This window comes from Xiphophorus couchianus, chromosome 3 (assembly GCF_001444195.1).
Source record: "Xiphophorus couchianus chromosome 3, X_couchianus-1.0, whole genome shotgun sequence".
In the NCBI taxonomy this organism is placed as follows: Eukaryota; Metazoa; Chordata; class Actinopteri; order Cyprinodontiformes; family Poeciliidae; genus Xiphophorus; species Xiphophorus couchianus.
The window spans coordinates 2,180,889-2,199,938 of NC_040230.1; the positions used below are offsets into that span (position 1 = coordinate 2,180,889).

The window sequence follows — 19,050 nt, forward strand, 5'->3', positions numbered from 1 at the left end:
CACAAATAAAACTGAACCGGAGTGAAGCCGCTCGGGCTTCCTGGACGAGCTCATCATTATGTAACCGCCGAGCATGAATTTTACATGACTGATGCTGCAGAGCTGCAAATGGTTTGTTTAGGCTCCTGATGTTCATGAATGATCCAGCAGGACTCTGGGTCACAATCTGGGAAACAAAAGGCTGAGTGGATCCCCGGATCCCAAACTCTGCCTGCAGGATGGGAACGGCCCGGCGTCTGTGCTGCTAAGAAACTATTGCATAAGCTTGTGCTTCAGACAACAATCACAGCATATTTAAAGGGTAAAATATTCCAAACACTGAATTAAATCTGTAATTTTTAAAGTAAAACAGCCACAGAGGAAACATTTATTCACTGAAGTAATCTACACGAGAGGAAAAAAAGAAAACCGCCGTTGATCTGCGTCTTGCATCATTTTATCTGAACCGCATCCAAGACAGTCTGAGCTCTTCCTGCTTCCTCCAGACGGCTCCATCATAAAGCTGCAGAAAGTCTTTAAAAAATAATGGTATTATGTTTCCGGCTCATTTTAAAAGTTCCTGGTCCAAACCATGGAGGGAGGACGGCCTTCCTTCACCTCGGTGGAGACGCTGCGACACAGGAAAGGAAATAAAGGAAATAAAGGAAATAAAGATCATGTTTTTGGTCCACCATGACTATTATCATGAACATATTTAATAATCATTAAACTATCAGGAAACTGAATTATTTTAACTCAAATTTGCCACCTGAAATGACTGATGTTGTTGTTGTTTAAAATTATAATCATGTCACTTTAGGTGGCATTATTTTGGATTTCAAAATGTTTGATTTTCATGGCAAAGACATTTTCGTCAAAAAAAGTAAATAACTTGACCTGTTTGTTCAGTCAGAATCAGAGCAGTTCAAAGTTTTCATGTCCAACGTGTCGAATATTTTATCTAAACTTTTATGAACTAAACTGGTTTAACTCCTTACTGAAAGTTTTACAGCAAATCAAAGAGAAAACTCTGGAGGAAATGTAAATTTAACAGACTTCCTCCATGTTTTCACGTTTTTCTCATATTCATATTATTTTAGACTCGAGCTTCCAGGTTAAATTGAATTTAGTTTGAATTTAAAACTAATTTGTGAACATACAGACTCCCACTGTTCGTGTTTTTCCCCCCACACTTTTAAGATGAAACATAATCTGAGTGAATACCAAAAGACAGAACTTATCTGACAGGATGAAGTAGGCTGAAGGATCGCCACACATCATCCCTGATCTAAAGCCGTCCCAGAACAGAGTTTGTTTTTTATTTCCAAAAATACCATGTAAAGCTTTGTAGGCCTCACCGCTTCAGCTGAGGTCAGAGGTCAACAATAAGAACGACAGAGCAGTGTGCTTCAGTACCTGAAAATCCAGGAGAACGGCTCAAAAATAGAAACTTTTAGAGTGACCTAGTCAAAGTCTGGACTTTGTTCTTGTTAAACAGAGTGGGCCAAAGTTCCTGCTGTTGCTGCCTGAGGCATTACGTTTCCACAGTTTTCCAGGCTGCTGTTAAGATTTCCTTCCCACAGCAAATAAAGTCAGAATTTAAAAACTGAATTTGTATCATCAGCCCTGATTTCTGCCCTGAAATGATCACAGAAACATTGATTTGAAATATGGATGGATGGAGTTTGTCCAAAAATCAGAATAATTTATGACATTTGGATAAAATGAAGGCAAATATAAAAGCTGACAGGTTAATTGTGATTTATCCTCTCTAACACAATCATTTAAAAGCCCCAACAGCAAAGGTCAGAAAAGCTTTTATAGTTTATTTTCAATAATGAACAATAATGTTCATAACCTCAAATATGTTTCTACATTTTTACCCAAATTTCTCCAGATTCTAACTTATTACAATGATTTACACAAGTTTATTTTTCCGAGATGGTTTCTTGAATCAAATGGCCGAGTCATATGTTGTGTTTGGTAATTTCTTATATCACATGTTTCATCGGACATTTATTGTTCTTATTAGTACAAAACATCCAGATCAGCTGAAACTTTTGCCATTTTTTAAAAGAAAACTGAGAAACTAAGCAGATGAATATGCAACAATATTCTCACTTCCTCGTTTTTATTCAAGTTTTGGTTACAAATGAGTTTTTAAGAATAATATTTCGCCTGTAAAAGAGCAAAATGCTGATTGATAAAATCTTCAGCTCAAGGCTGGATGAGCCAGAAGCTGACATCATAGATGACATCTGTCTTTTATGCAATTAGTGTGAAGAGATTTCTGCTTGTTTGAGCAATTTTCTACAAATTCAGATCTTTATCTTTTTCAGAAAATAGAGAGAAAACGTCTGGAAAGTATTAATGTTTCTTCCATATTATCCAAACCTTAAATTTATCAAACACAAAATCGTTACTTTTTGCTTTTTCACAGCTGATGTAATTCCAGCTGATGATGTAAAGTCACATTTTTACATTTCCTTTGATAAGAAACGGGACGACACCAGCGTTCCCAGGAGGGCTTTCTTTTGTTTTTGCAGATTTTTTTATTCATAAAATATTAACAATCTCAATGTGAATTAAACACACAGACATAAAAGCTTCATTTCTGTCGCTGCTCAGGTGCTCCAGGTTGAGTTTTAGGAGGGAAAGTGGGATCTTTGGAGTCTGTGAGATCATCCCCCCATTCGAGCAGCAAGCGGTGAGGTGAGCCTTACTCATCATCACTGGGGGTGTCACCATAGCTGTTCGGCATCAGTGTGATTACACATGGCGGACGGGAGGGAGAGAGAGAGGAGGGGGTGGAAACAGAGAAAGTGAGGGGAAGAGATGACCTAATACCCGTAAAAAGCCATGAAGTCATCCCACCTGACTCATTATGACAGCAGCTCTCCTGATCACAACATCCTGCTGGACGTTTCCTGCTCATCGGCTCCAGCAGGTGGAAGATCATCAAATATCTCACCTGGTCATCAAAATAATAAATATATCTCATATGTTCTGACTCTACATCAGAGTCTTCAGCCTGGGGGATCATGAGATTTCAGATTAATTAAGATATTTATTTCAATTCAAAGTTATTTCTTTTACACTGTAAAAGCATAAAATCTTACCAAGTAGTTTTGGTCTATTTTCTAGTCCACTTGTCTTATTTCAAGTGTATTAAATTGCAAGTAACTTCTCAGCAAGATATAACATCTTGTTTTGAGAAAATAAATGCTTAAAACTGGAGAAAAAGTTTTAGTTCCACTGGCAGATTATCTCACTTGTAACATGAGAAATCTTTATAGAAATGAAATAATCTGCCAAAAAAAAGTAAAGAATTAAGTTAAAACAAACTCCTACATCTTACTGAGAAGTTACTTGTTAGTTTTGTCTCATTTCAGGTGAACTAAAATATTTACGCTAGCAACTAAACCAAAAGTACTTGGTGAGATTTTGGTTTTTTTGCATTTTTTTCCTGCATTTTATGCAAAATTACAGTTGCAGTGGTATTATTACTATTACTATTATTATATTTCAAACTAATGCTTAAACTGAAACTACATGGGTAGAAGTTATGTGCTTAATTATTATTGTAAGAGATTTGCCGTTATGAAAATTTGGACTGACATTCATATCTAATATGGTTTTGTCAATAGTATGGCCGAAATATACCGACTTTCTATATATTATATGTATATTTCAACCACACCTGATTTCTCAGTTTCAGGTAAATTACCCACAATCCTGCACTGCATCACTATCATGGTAAAGAGACCAACCTCCACCACTACCTGCAGAATCAGACGGCAACCAGGTGGAAATAAACATGAGTTATTAATATCGGCCCAGTTTTATTTATCATAGTCACATGTTTAAAAATGATTTATATTGACCAACACTGGTGCTAGTGCCAATATATTGGGCATTCATAAATGTTTTGCCTGTCTAATCAGAGCAACTTTTATCTGTATAAAAGATAAAAGATTTTTTTAAAAGTGCCAAATTGTAAGAGGAAATAAACATTGAATGAAGGAAGTTATTCCCATTTCAACCGGAACCTTAGTTCACAAACTATATCCGGGAACAACGGCGATGGAAGACGAAGCCGACTGAGGATTAATTTTTACTTCAAAAAACGACCTGATGGGACGCTGGGAAATACTATTGTTCTGTGGAAGTTGTGCTAAAAGGAGTTAGCCTGTCAAGCGAAGCCATTAAAGCTAAAATAGCATCTCAATGAAAACATGGAGAGCTAATGTCAGCGTCCACAGACCGCATTATAAATAAGTTCCATGAATCATCAAGTGTTTCTGAAACACTGGAAAGTATAAAAGCACTTTGCATCAATTTGGTGGTTGAATAAACCAAATAGCAGATTAAAAACAATAAATATATTTGTTGTTGAGCTCATAGGTCTATTTATGTAATAATTTAGCAGCAAAAATTGGTTTAAATTGAAAATGTTGCTTATTTTGTCAATATATGGTTTTTAATTAAAATGCGATTAATTACACACCCTGAAATGAACGCTATAAAATTTTTAATGAGTCCCACCACTAATTTGAACAGTTCATCAGTCGTTTCATCACATTCTGCCTCTGAGGGCCTTGATGGTCTGGATATTGATGATCTGGACATTGATGGTCTGGACATTGATGATCTGGACATTGATGATCTGGACATTGATGATCTGGACATGGCTCAAAACAAAGCCTCAACCTTAAAGCATAAAATGATTTTATTTGAGTGATTTCTCCTGTTTCTTTTCGGTCCGATCTGGCAGTAAGACATCCAGACTCGCCTCGTTTGACCTTAAAAATGCTCTGCAGGTGGTTTTAGTTGAGCTTTCAGTTCAGCAGCAGACGAGCCATTCTGGGACTTTTTAAATCTGCTAAATGACTCATTTATTCACCAAGTTTTTAGTTTTGCTGCATTTAATGAACACAAGTGAAAAGTGTGTAATATTGATCTCCAGCTGATATTTAGAATAGTAAATCAGAACCTTCTCTAATCAGGATTTTGGGTCAATAATCACAGCAGAATGTCAGGAAACTTGTCAGAACCGAGCCAGTTCAGGTTCTCTGCTTTTGCTTCTACTTCAATGCGGCTTTTTTTATGATCTCTGTTGCTCCCTCTGGAAACAAGAAATAAAAAACATGACAACACAAACAAATCAGAGTTTAATCAGGGAAAGACCACACAAAGAGCCGGCCTCCGCCTCTGGTTCCTCACTTATTCAGCTGATCGACTTCAAGGCTCTCTGCGGATTATGAGCACACGATGTGGTATCAATTTGCATGAGGACTTACATCATCGCTGAGAGCCGTTTCAGCGTGGCATCAGCACGTGGTGCTCAGCCAACACTTCCTTTGTGCTCGCCAGGCCTCATTCAAGCGACGGCGGGGCACCAACAACTCCTGAAAGGGACATCTGGCCGAGGAAGTCAAAAGGACGTCCTTCAGGGATTCTCAGACACGTTTACAGCCTATCGTCAGTCCTCCTGAAAGCCAGACACCGTCCACAGGTGAAAGCAATATTTACATGAGCTCCTGAACAAAGAGACGTGGAAAAAGCAATTTTTTTCTCTCTGGCTTCCAGTAACCGAAGAATTGCAAAAATTTAAATTAGGGAATTGAATTCAGGGTGTGATCCAGTAGGCATTGCTTCTATCAGCACTATCTGTGTTTACAGTACAAATGTGCATTAGTCATAAAATTTGACAAATTGTAATTAGGAAAATAATTTTTCTTTTCAAATTTTCATGTCAATTTAAAAAAAAAAAAAAAAGGTTTCTGTGTTTTTCAGCCTTATAGGAACAGATGCATTTAGCAAAACTGCAATGGAATCAGTTTTACACGTCACACAAGTCACGTGATCAACATCCGGATGTCACTACTGGCAGAACTGACAAAGTAAGAGACAGGAAGTGGTAGAATGAGGAGTTTTTTTATTTTTATTTTATACAGACAGTGTGCAGCTAGTTCATTAAAAGTTGCTGAATGAACAATTCTTCAGGAAATCGTCAACTCCAGTTTCCCCAAAACGCCGCATATGTAGCAGCTCCCAGTAGGCGGGGCTTATGACTCCAATGGCTGAATAAGATGATGAGGTCTCCTCTGATTGGCTGAATTATGAATTTAATCTAATGTAAATGTCTACATTCATCACCACCATTATTAGGGTGATTTTAATCTTATTTAAGGGAAACACGGAGTTGTGAAATTTATGGTTTTTTCGATATTAGCACAAAGATTTGCGCTCATTTGTAATGGAAACGGTCCTGCTTGAGGAGAGGAAACAGTAACGGGGCAGCACAGCGACCAGCAGATGGTTGAGATCAGAGATTTTTTTTTTTTTAAAACGTGGAAGTAACATGACCTGACTGAGTTTCACCAGCAGTATCCTGTAGCTGACACACACACACACCCACACACACGCACCCCCCCCCCCAACACACACACACACACACACACACACGCAGGCCCACGGGGAGTGGGTCTGAATGGAAACCAGACCTGCTGTGGTCCTTTCAGAACCGCTCATAAAGATGATGTGCAACAACACTCACACATCCAGGCCCACTGAGGGGGCCGCGGTCCCGCTGGAAACACGATCCCAGATCCATGGCCGCCATTGATCGGGCCCCTTGCAGTCCCACTGGACCCTTTTAATGGAGCCACACGACGTCTCGGACACACCGCGCACCGCTCAGAGCTGCTCCCCCCACTCCACCGGCCTCAGCCTCTCTCATTCTGTTATTTTATTATTGGAGGGGGTTTGAATCCCCCCGGTGCGCCCTCATCTGCAGCACCCCCTCCGGGACCGAACCCCTCTTCCTGATTGGCACCGGGTGAGCGGAGTCTAGACTTTGATTACTCATGTAAATACACCTGCTTCACCTTCGCTGGCTCCATCTTATCTCAGCAGCAGCGTTGCTCCTACTTCCAGCGCTGGAAACGTGTGATAATATTCCCGCTCCGTTCTGCGGGGCTCCACAAAGCAGACAGTCAGAAATATTAAAACATTCATGCAGCCGCGCTCCGGCTGTCGTATCAGACTGTGTGTTTTTATGTCTGTGGGAATAATAATAAAAAGCTTATAATGTATTAAAAATGACCGGCTGGGTAGAAACACTCCCACGCAGAGGTTTCGGTTCCTGAGTCCTGAGGCCACGAACTTTAGAGTTTCCTCGTGGAAAAGGTGAGTTTGTTCTGCAGGTAACGACTTATGCAACGCTGGACAGATGGCGCGGAGCGGCTGGAGTTAGACTGACAAGCTGAAGACGGACATCAGTTGTTGCTCAGCGCTGCATAGTGATTTCCTCAAAGCTTTTATGATCCAGCCTGGCAGCAATTTACAACTTCAATAATCTGACCCGGAGATTTTATTCTTTTTGATAAATTTACTTTTGATACATTGAAAAAAAAAATGCCGCAGATTTACGGGTTTAATTACAAGTTCAATTGGCTCCGATGCGCTTATATTAATGATGACTTTAATTGGCGGGGCTGCAGTTAGCGGGAGCAGTTAAAGCATGCGGTCGGTGGCTTCAGGAGGACATGTTGTGGAGGGAAAAAAACACGCGGCGCGGCTCTTTGTTCAGCGGAGCTGCTGCAAAACCTTTTTTTTTTTTTCCAAACGGGAAATGTGCGAGGGCTTTTACTGATGCCCCACTCCACCCACCACATCCACATCCACCCCCCCACCGCATAAGGTCTGCAACGCCTGTCTGACAACTCCCTTTCTCTTCATGCACAGCCCCCCCCGTCACCTCCTCCCCGGCCCAGACACCCGCTCTGCCTCCTATACATAACATCCTGATGCGCAGCGGCGCCGGAGACAGCGCGGTGACCTGCCGCAAAGCACACAGAGGTGGGCGGACCCCCCTCATCCCCATCCCTCCAACCTCATTCTGCTTTTTCTTTCTCTATAAAAACGCCACTAACTCCTCCACTCCTAAAATCCCCACTCTTCCCTCTGTGTGCGCGGATTTCCACCCCACCACCACCATCATCATCTTCATCATCATCGTGGAGTTGACATCATCTTTTTCTCCAGCAGATGACCATGTGCGCGCTTGCCCTTGCAACCTTTAAGTGACTGTTTACATCCTGGACGGCTTCTTCTTCTTACATAAGTCACCAAAAATATAAATATGCAGCTCGCTGCGCTGCCGCAGCTCCGCAGCGCGGCTGCGTTTCTGCGCCTGCATGCGGCGCAGGAGGCGAGCTGAACGCTTCCTCCTTCCTGCACAGGAGAAGGGCTGGATGTGGGCCGCCACATGCTGGCGAACCTGAGACGGAATGGTACGGAGGGAGGGAGAGAGGGAGGCTCGTTTTTTGTCTCACTGAGGACGGAGGGAGGAGAGGAGAGGCGGAGGGGGGGTCGGTGTAAAACCAGACTGGGTGGAGCAACGCATCGGCCCGGCCCCATCCACCGAGCAGACGGCCGGAGCTCGGTACTGTACCGAGAGTCTGGCGGATGGAGAGAGATGGGGGGCGGTCTGTGGGAGGGTCTAGCGCAAAGAGGGAAGGAGGAGGGGTGAGGAGGAGGAGGAGGAGGCGGCACGGGTGCTGTTTCTCCAGTCTCTTTCCCCTGTCTTTGTCTCACACACTCTTTTGTTAGCCATGCCTAGCCTGCTGGTTCTAGCAGGGATCATGGAGAAAAATGGGGGCTACGGCGGGGATCTGGCCGGCTCCGGCTTCGGCGGCGAAGGTCTCCTCGTGGCGCCCGACGAGGAGGAGGACGACTCCCGTGCCCTCAGGGTCGCGCTCGGCCAGTTGTCGCTGCTGGGGCTCGGGGAAGGCGAGGACGGCGGCGGCGGAGCCCCGACAACAGGAGTGCAGGACCGGAGCAACAATAACAACAACAACCACCACCACAACCACGCCAACAGCGTCGGGGGCGGCGGGGACGCGGCCATCCTGCAGGGGAAGAGCAAGTTGTGCGCCCTGTACGACAGCTCCTCAGCAGAGACTAAAGGACGAGGCTGCAACATAACAGAATGCGTCCCGGTGCCCAGCTCCGAACATGTGGCCGAGATAGTGGGGAGGCAAGGTAAACCGCAGCCCGCTCGTTATTTCCCTACAAACTTCCTGCTTTTCTTCCCCTCAAACAGGCTGCATGCCTCCCTGAGCCGCCCGCTTGTTGTGCTCCAACTGTTACCTGGTGTTATTTGACAAAGAAAAGGGAGTGGTGTGGGCTCCCTTTTTTTTATAGCTACTCCTCAGAGGCATCAGCCTCCCACTTTTTCTTTTTCCGCTTCAAATGTTTCAAGTTCTCATCTTTCCACAGAAACCATCCGCTCGCCCGTTTTGCGCTCATTTCTCGCTCTTTTTGAGCGTATTTGCGCAGAGGGAAGGGGGGTGGAGAGGGTGGGAAATACTGGGAGAAAGCTCCCTTCCCTCCTGGGCGAATGATTCCACATCCACGCCATCAATGTCAGCGCGCAGACACGCGCTGTGGAGCAGGAGAGCGCTGCTTCCTTTGTCGTCTGAGACGCGCCAGACTGTTTAAAAAAAAGAAAAAAAAAACATGCAACTGGCGACGAGGGGGGCGTCTTTTCGTCTCAACCCAACAACATCACCAAATATTAGTCATCTGGCCGTAAAAAGTGCTGGATGTTTCAAGCCCTTCTTTTTTATTATCCAGCTTGTTGTTTACGTTGCGCACTGGCCCAGTGACACAATTGGACAAAGAAAACGTGCTCACCTTGTTGTTGTTTCTCTGCTCTTCACGTCAGACAGTTGGAAAGTTTAGATCCCAAAACAAAGCAGATTGAGATTCTAATTTTCCTGTTTCCCTTTTCCTGCTGAACAAAGAGTGGAAGACGAGTGACAACAGCTGTCAAACAAAGGTGTGTGTCTGGGGTGGGGTGAGATCTAACAGGAGGAGGGGGGCATTGATTTGGGGAGCCCAGCCAGAAGTTGCAGCTGTATTTTTGCAGAAGTTTCTGCAGACAAGCCTGAAGAAGGGGCAGGGGAGTGTTTTCTGTATTGATTGGTGGGGGTGCTGCCATGATGGGCAGAGGAAGTGGAAGCTGAATGGTCTGGCGGTGCCTTGGAGCCCGTTTGGGTGCACACCCTCCAAGCCACATGGCTGTCTGTCAGGCTGGGGAGCCAGAGGGGGGCTGGGCTCTGAGCAGGCACAAAGACTGCAGGGTGGGTGAGGTTCCGTCGGTGAAATCCAGCTTTACCTCCAACCAGACGTCCGTAAAACCATCAGGGTTCCAGAGGAGCTGCTTTTGCAGAGTGCCCAACCCCCGCTGCATTATATTTTGTGGACTCGGTGCTGCTGAGTGCCCCTTGTTTCCCTGTGCGACTCCCACTCTTCACTCTGAAGTGTTAGTTTTGGATTTTAATGGGATAACCGTTAACGGACAGAGCGGACCAGCGATTGGGCTGGTTTTATGTCTGATTTGGGGGGAACTGAGGTGAGCCTGCTTTGGTTGGCTCTTTGGTCACACCCCCCTACTCTGTCTGGGTAAAACTGGAGCTTCCTGTCATGAAGGGATGATTATTTTTTCTCTCCTGTCAGCCGATGCTCTTGCACCCTCCTCTCCTCTGATGAAGCATGGCTTTGTTTTGAATCACCTCGTTCACTACAGTTTAGCAGCATGAGTGTGAATCTGTCTCCTGTGACCTTAATTCTGCTCTTGATTAATTCATCCTTGCCTATTTTATTTATTGATAATCCTTTAATTAAGAGACTAATGTGTACTTGCTCAAATTTAGGATGTAGTTTGGGAAAGGGAACTGAATAGTTCCTTAAGCCCCTGTGTCATGAGCGGGTTTATTAGCCTAATGCCGTGCTGTGGCCTTGGAGGGCATTTTCAGAATTGGGGCACGAGCTGCTCTAACCTTAATGAGGAGCCAACATACGCAGGACTGCTGTCGTTTCTTGACCTCGCCTGTACCTGGCAATCCATCCAGAAACGATACATACCCTGCTCTGTCCTACTACAAGGTCAGGCAATCTAATGAAAGAACATTACCCTGCGCTCACTCAGATCAGGATGCCGTCTTAAAAGCACTTTAATAGGGTAAACTCATAAACAGTGATCAAAAACAGGCAGATGTGGAGATATAAATGGTCCGAAAACGATGCGGCTCTGGGTTGACGGCGTCGCAGGTTCAAGGAGAGGTCAGCAATGTAGCGAAAGTGTAAAGTTCACCAAATCCGCCACGTTTGTGCAGATCGACACTTCTCCATGTTCTCCTTGGTGAGCTGTGATTCAGAGCAACAATACTGTGGAGTCGGAGACCTCATAAATCATGCTAATTAGTCTGAATATCATTTGCTGGTGAAACATTAATAAGTGGAAGCAGTCAACAGGAACAACGCAACTAAATTAGATGGATTTCCACCAGTTATCCTTTTATGTAATTATCAGGAAAGTCTTGTTGACTTGCTTAAAAATGTCTGAAATGTGTCTTTTCAGGTTGCAAGATAAAAGCTCTGCGAGCCAAGACCAACACCTACATCAAGACCCCCGTTCGAGGAGAGGAGCCTGTGTTTTTAATCACTGGCCGGAAGGAAGATGTTGCACTGGCCCGTCGTGAAATCATCTCTGCTGCAGAGCACTTCTCCATGCTCCGCGCCTCCCGCAACAAGCTGGGGGTGTCCTTCAGCGGCTCCCCACCCACGCCTCTGCCGGGTCAGACCACCATTCAGGTGAGAGTGCCATACCGCGTTGTGGGGCTGGTAGTGGGGCCTAAGGGCTCCACCATTAAGCGCATCCAGCAGCAGACCTGCACGTACATCGTGACCCCCAGCCGAGACCGTGACCCGGTCTTTGAGATCACGGGTTCCCCGAGCAATGCTGAGCGCGCCCGCGAGGAGATCGAGGCGCACATCGCCTTCCGAACAGGAGGCCTGCACGACCACAACAACGAGAACGACTGTCTGGGGCCAAACGGGGGAAGTAGCCCGGCGGGCAGCACCGGCGGTCTGGAGAGCCGGCTACAGCAGGTGTGGGGGCTGCAGGGGGGCCAGCGCAAGCCTCTCACCAGCAGCTACCGCCAGAACTTCTCAGATGCCATGGTTGGAGGCGGGAGCGGGGGAGGAGGAGGAGAGGGAGGGGGGATCTACAACAAGAGCAACTTCTCCAGCTCCGGAGAGAAACCTTGCTCGTATTTTGGATCTGAGGGCACCCAGGGCTGGGGGGACCCCGACTACCCCAAACAGGTGTCCTTTTACACCCAGCAGCGCTCCAAAAGCTTCGGCGGCCTCCCACTGCCCCTGACCAGACTCTCTCCTGGGTTACCGGAGCCCTGCGGAGGCGGGACCCCCAACAACTCAGTCACCAGCATCGTTTCCGGCTCGCCTCATGCCCAGGCTCGCCGTGCCCACAGCGAGCCCGCCTCGGCCGGGGACGGCTTCCCGGGCCGCCTGCCGGTGCCGGACTCTCCGCCGGCCACCGTGCGGGACTGCATGACCTGCTTTGAGAGCAAAGTGACGGCTGCCTTGGTGCCCTGTGGCCACAACCTGTTCTGCATGGAGTGCGCCATCCGAATCTGTGAGCTGAACCACCCGGAGTGCCCGGTGTGCCACACCCAGGTCACTCAGGCCATCCGGATATTCTCCTAAAGAACCACGTCCGTTTTATCCTTAGTTTCCTCAGTGTTTCTTCAATAATTATTTACTGTTCTTATGATTACTATTATTATCATTATTATTATATACATTTTTGTTTTTCAGAAAATTTAAAAACAATCAAGCAGATATTTTAGAAGGCCTGCTTGCTTTACTAAAAAGTATAAGAAATATTTTTAAGTTTTTCTTTTTATATATATATGCATATATATTTTATAAAAGTTTTGTTTATAAGAGAAGTATAGTACCTTGCATTTTCAGTTTTTTGACTGCTGCTGTTTTTCATTCATGAATCACAGTGTAGGCAGAGGTAGACAGTAATGTGAACATTTTATTCTTCGATTATTTTTTTTTGGTTTTTTATCTTAAAGTGGGTTTTATTGAAGGAAACAGATGATTGTTGAGGAACCCAATCTGCACTTGACTGACCTACAGAGTCAATGTTGTTACTAGAAGGAATAACAAACAGAACTTATTGCACCTTACAATCATCTTGGTCTAAAACAGGATTGTTAAAATCGTACCTTGAGAAATTCAAAAGCAGCAGATGTGAAGTTAAACTCGACGTTTTCAGTTAAACTGTGATTGTGGGTTCGGATAATTGGTCCAAAGTATTCTGGCTAAAGGATAAACGTGTATGGGTTCGTTCCAGTCGGGATCTATACAGAAAGAGATGAAGCAAATCTTTATTTCATTAGAAAACAGATTTAAAAAGGATAGGATTTTAATTATTTATAGAAACTGCTTGAATTTTATGGATATTATTCAGAGAGAGGATGAGGGTTGCTGTAAAGGTGGGGATTCTCCGACCGGTAGCCGTTGGTGACGCTTTGGTCACCACAGTTTGTTGAAAAGACTCGGTAATGCTTTGCTGCTCGTGGCTCTTGAAAAGCATGTGGCTCCTCGGTTGGCTTAAAGCGTTGATTTAATTTGCGAGGCCAAAAAGCCTTGGAATCCATCCAGTTGGCCCCTTTTTGATATTCCCCAAGGACTTGTCTCAAAGCCACCTTAACCACGCTTTTATTGTGTCGTGCGGTCGTTTGGCCGCGTCTGGCTAACAATGGAGGACGAGGCGGGAGCCCCCCTCTCGTGTCCTCGGAGAACCTTAAGATTGGACGGAAGCTGAATGAATCGTCTCCTGAATCAGCAGCAGTAGATTAAAGGAGCAGATACTGTAAAACACAGAGTCCAGGGCTGGTAATCCTTTCTCCTGCGAGGGGCCTTCCGTCCCCCCTGTAATTAGCAGAGCTGTACAAGAGCAGGTGTTTCGCGGCGCGCTGCGGCTCTGACCCTGAGTTTGGAGGTCTCGCCTAGCCCCTTTCTTTCTCTCTTTTCTTTGGGAGTGGCTTTCATGCCTCCCCTCCACCTCCACCGGTGCTGCTGGGCTTACAGTTGGACCGTTTGCTTTTGAGCCGTATTGTCTGCGCCTTCGGTGGCGGCCGGCGTGGGCCACGGAGCGTTCGGACACGGCCTGGATTCGCTCATTGATAATTAGGCAAATGGGTCGGTCCAGGTGCGGACCGTGTGGGGACTCTGGACCCCCGAACCACTGAAGGGAGCTAGGCGAATAGGAAACCCCTCCTTTTTTCCCCCTGCTCCTTTTCTTACCCAAACGGGGACAAGGAGAGGGGGTGCACTCTTTTGTCCCAAAACACACATGGACACAGAAAGACACTAGCCGCATTTGGCAGCCGTGAAATAAAATGGAGGTTTAGGAGAGACATTCATAATCCAGTTACCTGGAATATTTATTCCAGTTGATGAAAAGCAAACCGTTTAGTGATCATATCACAGGGGGCCCGTGTTAATCCCCCTCTTTGGGTGCCATCTGTGGGACAGTTTCTACTGTAAGGGGCATCCCACGACTGGCCCTTTGCCTCGAACGGCCCCGGCCCCCAACTCGCGTTACTTTCACAATGAAATCAGACTATTGTAATTGACAGGAAGGCAGAGGAAACGCCCCATTTAACCAGCACTCATGCTGAATCAAATTACACACCCGCTGCGTCTGCCTTAGCCCCAGCCTGGGGATTTCAGAGGGCTAGAGCAATGGATCGGGGGGTTGGGGGGATTAAAGCTGTTGAATGATGGGAGGGAGTAAGGGAGGAGTATACTTCAAGACAAAAAAAAAAAAAAGAAAAAAAAAAGGAGAAAAAAAACCCCCCTGCAGACCGAGCAGCTCTACTGATCATCAGGTCTTTGAGTGAGTGTTGAGCTGCTGTCACATGTGGGCCGGCACCGGCGACCCAGCAGGCCTGAATAATTTGGGGGTCTCATTTTAACAAAACAAATCCAGTCTTCAGGGCCTAAACGCCCCTTCCCTAAAGGAAAAACAAAATGAAGAAGAAGGAGGAGAAGTGACCGCTGGCATGATTGCAGCCAGAGCACCGGACTGGCATCGAAAGTTCCCAGAAATCTGAGGAGGACTGAGTTTTAGGGAAGGAGAAAATGCACAGAGGTCTGGCCGAAGCTTTCAGCGTCACAACGAGGCGGGACGACCCCCGCTCTTTGAACTTAGTATTTTTTTGTTTGTTTTATTTCTGCCTTAATGTTTTTTATGGAATATTGCCATTGCTTTGGCTGACAAGGTAGCAACTTTGGCCTTTTGATACAGTACCACTCCCCAATAACCAACTTTGTAAAGAAGTTATTTTTGGAAAAGAAGAATGTGAATCAAACCGCTCGGGTGGGGATTAGGGGGGATTCTGGACATTAGGCTCTTTAAAAACACATGACTTAAAAGAAAAAAAAAAAGAATAAAGCACCTTATTATAAAACACGCGCATCTGATTAATACCAAACCGACCGCTGATGGTGAAATCTATCTCACAATCTGAAAGACACGCACATAAGGATTCCCTATCATTTTTTTTCTTGTGTGGTTTGGTGATTCTTGTGCTCAGTAGTGACAATTTGGGAGTTCTCATCATTTTTCCCCTCTTTTCAGTTTTGCACTGGTTTAACAAAGATGTCTTATTGGAGGTTCTCCCGGTTTAGACGCTGTAAGTTAAGGAGTGTCCTTCATGTGAAGGCACCGTGTTGTAAATATGGTGTGTGTATCAGCTAGGAAGAGCCAGACGCAGGCCCGCCTAAAGTGAGTTTTTCATTATTTTTTAACAATCTCAAAGTGTCATCGTCGATGTTTTAGAATAAATTTAAAAAAAAACAAACTAGGAGATAAAATGTTTATATATGCGCCCCGTCACCCTTTTGACTATATTAGTATATTAGATAGATCCATACATGTAAGAAATATTATTTACTAAGTATGTCATCCAAATATAGATAAGCAGACACTACTATAAACAGTAAGAATGAATTTTATGAAGCCACTGATGTATCCAGTCTTAATTAAATAGGCAAATATTTAAGAACGTTTAGCCCCTGTAGAAGAAATCAGTTTTTATTTATCAGGAAAGCAATAATAGGAGGATACTGGGAGTCAGCTCTTTGAATAATGTTCTGTTTAGAAACTGACCTTCGTTATTAGCATAATCCTGCTGCATTTCTGTCTTTTAGTGACCTGAATGAGTAGAACAGCTTCAGGGTTAGTTTGGGATTTTAATCATGTTTGTATCAATCATATTCAGGACTTTTATTTTGTTAAAGAGTCCGGCAAGGTTTACAGCTTCTGATGGCATGAGGATGATGCTGTCGTTTAATCCTTATTTTGCACCGCGATGATTTATTTTTTTCTTTACTTTGAAAGAAAAAGGTCAGATTTAACCAAAGAACAGAAGAGAGCTAACTTATTACATCGTTTTAACCAATCTAGCATAATAATCTGCCTTTTTATTTACAGTTTACTGAACTAAGAAGTGATCCTACAGATTGAAATACTCCCAAAAGTGAAACACCGCTAGCAGACAGAACTATTCTGGCCCAGAAATCAGGTTATGTTTTCCAAAAAAGAGGATTTTTGATTAAACGGAAACCAGATTTTTAAAATATTCTGTATTTAACTCTCTTAAGTTCACCTGCATGATACTCAAAACTATTACAATAGGTAAGATTTATCAAGAAGAAACTCATAAAAAGGATCCAGCAGCCTGATATCTAAAGTGTATAAAAGCTTTAAGACCTTAAAGAGAACATCAGTTTAAAATCATATATTTACTGTGTAGTTTAACTGACTGAAACATAGTTTAACTCCTAAGAATATAAGTTTCATTTGTCCAGCTCACCTGGAGTAAGGACTTCCTGCGGAGCAGCAGAGGGTGGGACAACTCAGTGATACATTATGTTTGTGTTAGTATTATTTACTATATCGTATTAAGGTTGCTATTATAGTAAAAAGTAGATGTTTTTCTTCTCTTAATATCAAAAAGGTCTTTATGCATTTCTGTAGAAACCCTTTTAAAGGAGTGATAGGAAATCCTTATTTTCAATGGATGCACTTAAGCAATTCTACCAACCTGTCAGTCACACATTGAACAAGCAATGCATTTGAATGTAAAAAGAAATAAAAAAAATGGGGGAAAAATAAACTAATGCACCCTTTTTTATTTTTCACAATTTACAAGTGAGCTTTAAGTTAGTTTTTTTGGAAGGAATTTGCAACAGGTTTTCGACGTAGTCTATATTTGAGTTCTTCCACATGCATTTATAGAAAGTAACTTAAAAATGAATAAAAAAAACATATTACAGTTTTTCAGATCTATTTTGCTAACATGGGTTATTATTTCATAGAAAGCAGAGGAAAAAAAAGTCAGTATCTGGATGTTATTTATGGAAAATGAAGCAACGTATTTATGAGTAACCTCAAGACATTTTGTTTTTTAATTAAAATGACAAGAAGTTAATATATTTCTAAACACAGGAAAGTCAGTTTCTACTAATAACTAAAAAGGAGAAGTTTTATTTATGAAAGTTATGGACACTTTGCCCACGTGCTTCACAGTGGATGAAGTAGGTGGGAACGAGTTTCCCCATAGCTGAAATTTTAACTTCAGACATGCACTACTGCAACATCAGTGCATTAACAACGGAAGAACTACAGAAAATAATAGAATATTTTTAGAATTTGGAGATATTTTAGTCACAGAGCATCAATTTTGTGCCTCAACTCTATTTTTTCTTGCATCAGCATTCTTTGTGCAGTGCTGCTTGCTGTAACCCCCGCCCTTCCCAACCCCATGTTACTGACTGAACGCATTATTACTCATTTCCTCTGTAATCTAAACTCGCTTTTTTCTTATCAAAATGTAAAAGAAGAAAAACTGCAATGCTTGGAGTGAATGAGGCAGCTGTGACCCTCTCGCCCAGCAGGGCCACACACACACACACACACAACTTGTAAACACTTTCATTCACACATCTCCTACATCCACAACTCAGTCTGATCGATCCATGGCAGCGGAGCGTGATCGGCTTAAAAAAAAAAGCCTTTTTGATCGACTTTTCCTGATGCGTTAATTAGGTAAAGTGCAAGTCGAGGAGGAGCCAGCGCACTGTGTAGATCTGTGTAACTAAATGCAAACACACACACTCACACACAAACACTCCAGATTCATTACCGTACTAGTTTGCATGTATATTGTATGGTCACTTAGCCAGGAGAAACGGTGCGGCGGCACGCTCGCACCGTTTCTTCGCTGTAGATTTTCATAGTTGGAGTCTCTTTAGAAAAGCCGAAGGGAGTTTGGAGCCAGACGGAGACCATTTCAGTCCCCCGCACCAATGTCTGACCTCTCACTTAGAAAATGTGTTACGCTGCAAAGAAATAGCTTCCATTTGTACAAGAGACGAAACTTCTTCTGCCTGAAACGGATAAAATGCATCCCAAACTCAGAGAGCGTGGTTTTCCCGCTGCGTGTGAACGGTTGGGGACCGACATGGCGCTCGCTGGTGAAACTCCGCCCTTTTCCAAAGAGGCCGATGCAGTCTGACAGTTTGTCTTCGGTAGCGTTTCCAATTTTTCCAGCACAGTAGGTGTTTCATACCGGTCTAATAGTGGTTGTAGTGCATTAGTTGTTTGGGGCCGGCAGCAGCCGGCGTTCGGTTCTGGTTTCTCTGTGAACAGTGAGGGAGGCGTCGCCGCTGCGGCCCTCTGAGGCGGATCGTTGATGGATGGGAAAAAAAACATTAAAAAAGTTTATGAACTCTGTTACAGTGTGCCATGCCCTCACAAGGCAGGAAATATTGCAGGTTTATTTCTTATAGCACATGTTTTTTTGTGAATTACATTTTTGGAGACATTTTTATTATGATTATTATAATTATTATTGTATCTGCGCCATGTTAGTTCTGGTTCTTTGTTATTTTTTCAAGATTCAAAATGTATTGTAAATGTTTCTAATAAAACAAAAAGGAAATGATTTCCAGTTTAAGCAGATTGTGTTTTTTTCCCTGAGAGTCCTGATGGCTGGATTGATCTGTAGATGATGACGATTAATATTTAATAATCAGTAATCAGAGGGAAAATATCAGCCTGCAGCACTTTGCAAACATCTTAAATTACACTGGATATTAGAGGGTATGATGGTC

General features: G+C 43.8%; 1 protein-coding gene across 1 annotated transcript; it reads left to right on the forward strand.

Annotated features, from left to right (window-relative positions):
* The first annotated feature begins 7,746 nt into the window (after positions 1-7,746).
* On the forward strand, positions 7,747-18,881 carry mex3a (mex-3 RNA binding family member A). The gene is made up of 2 exons (XM_028011302.1): positions 7,747-9,027; positions 11,411-18,881. Exons 1-2 carry the CDS (start codon positions 8,598-8,600, stop codon positions 12,556-12,558), a joined length of 1,578 nt encoding a protein of 525 aa, XP_027867103.1. The 5' UTR covers positions 7,747-8,597; the 3' UTR covers positions 12,559-18,881.
* The last annotated feature ends 169 nt before the right edge of the window (positions 18,882-19,050 follow it).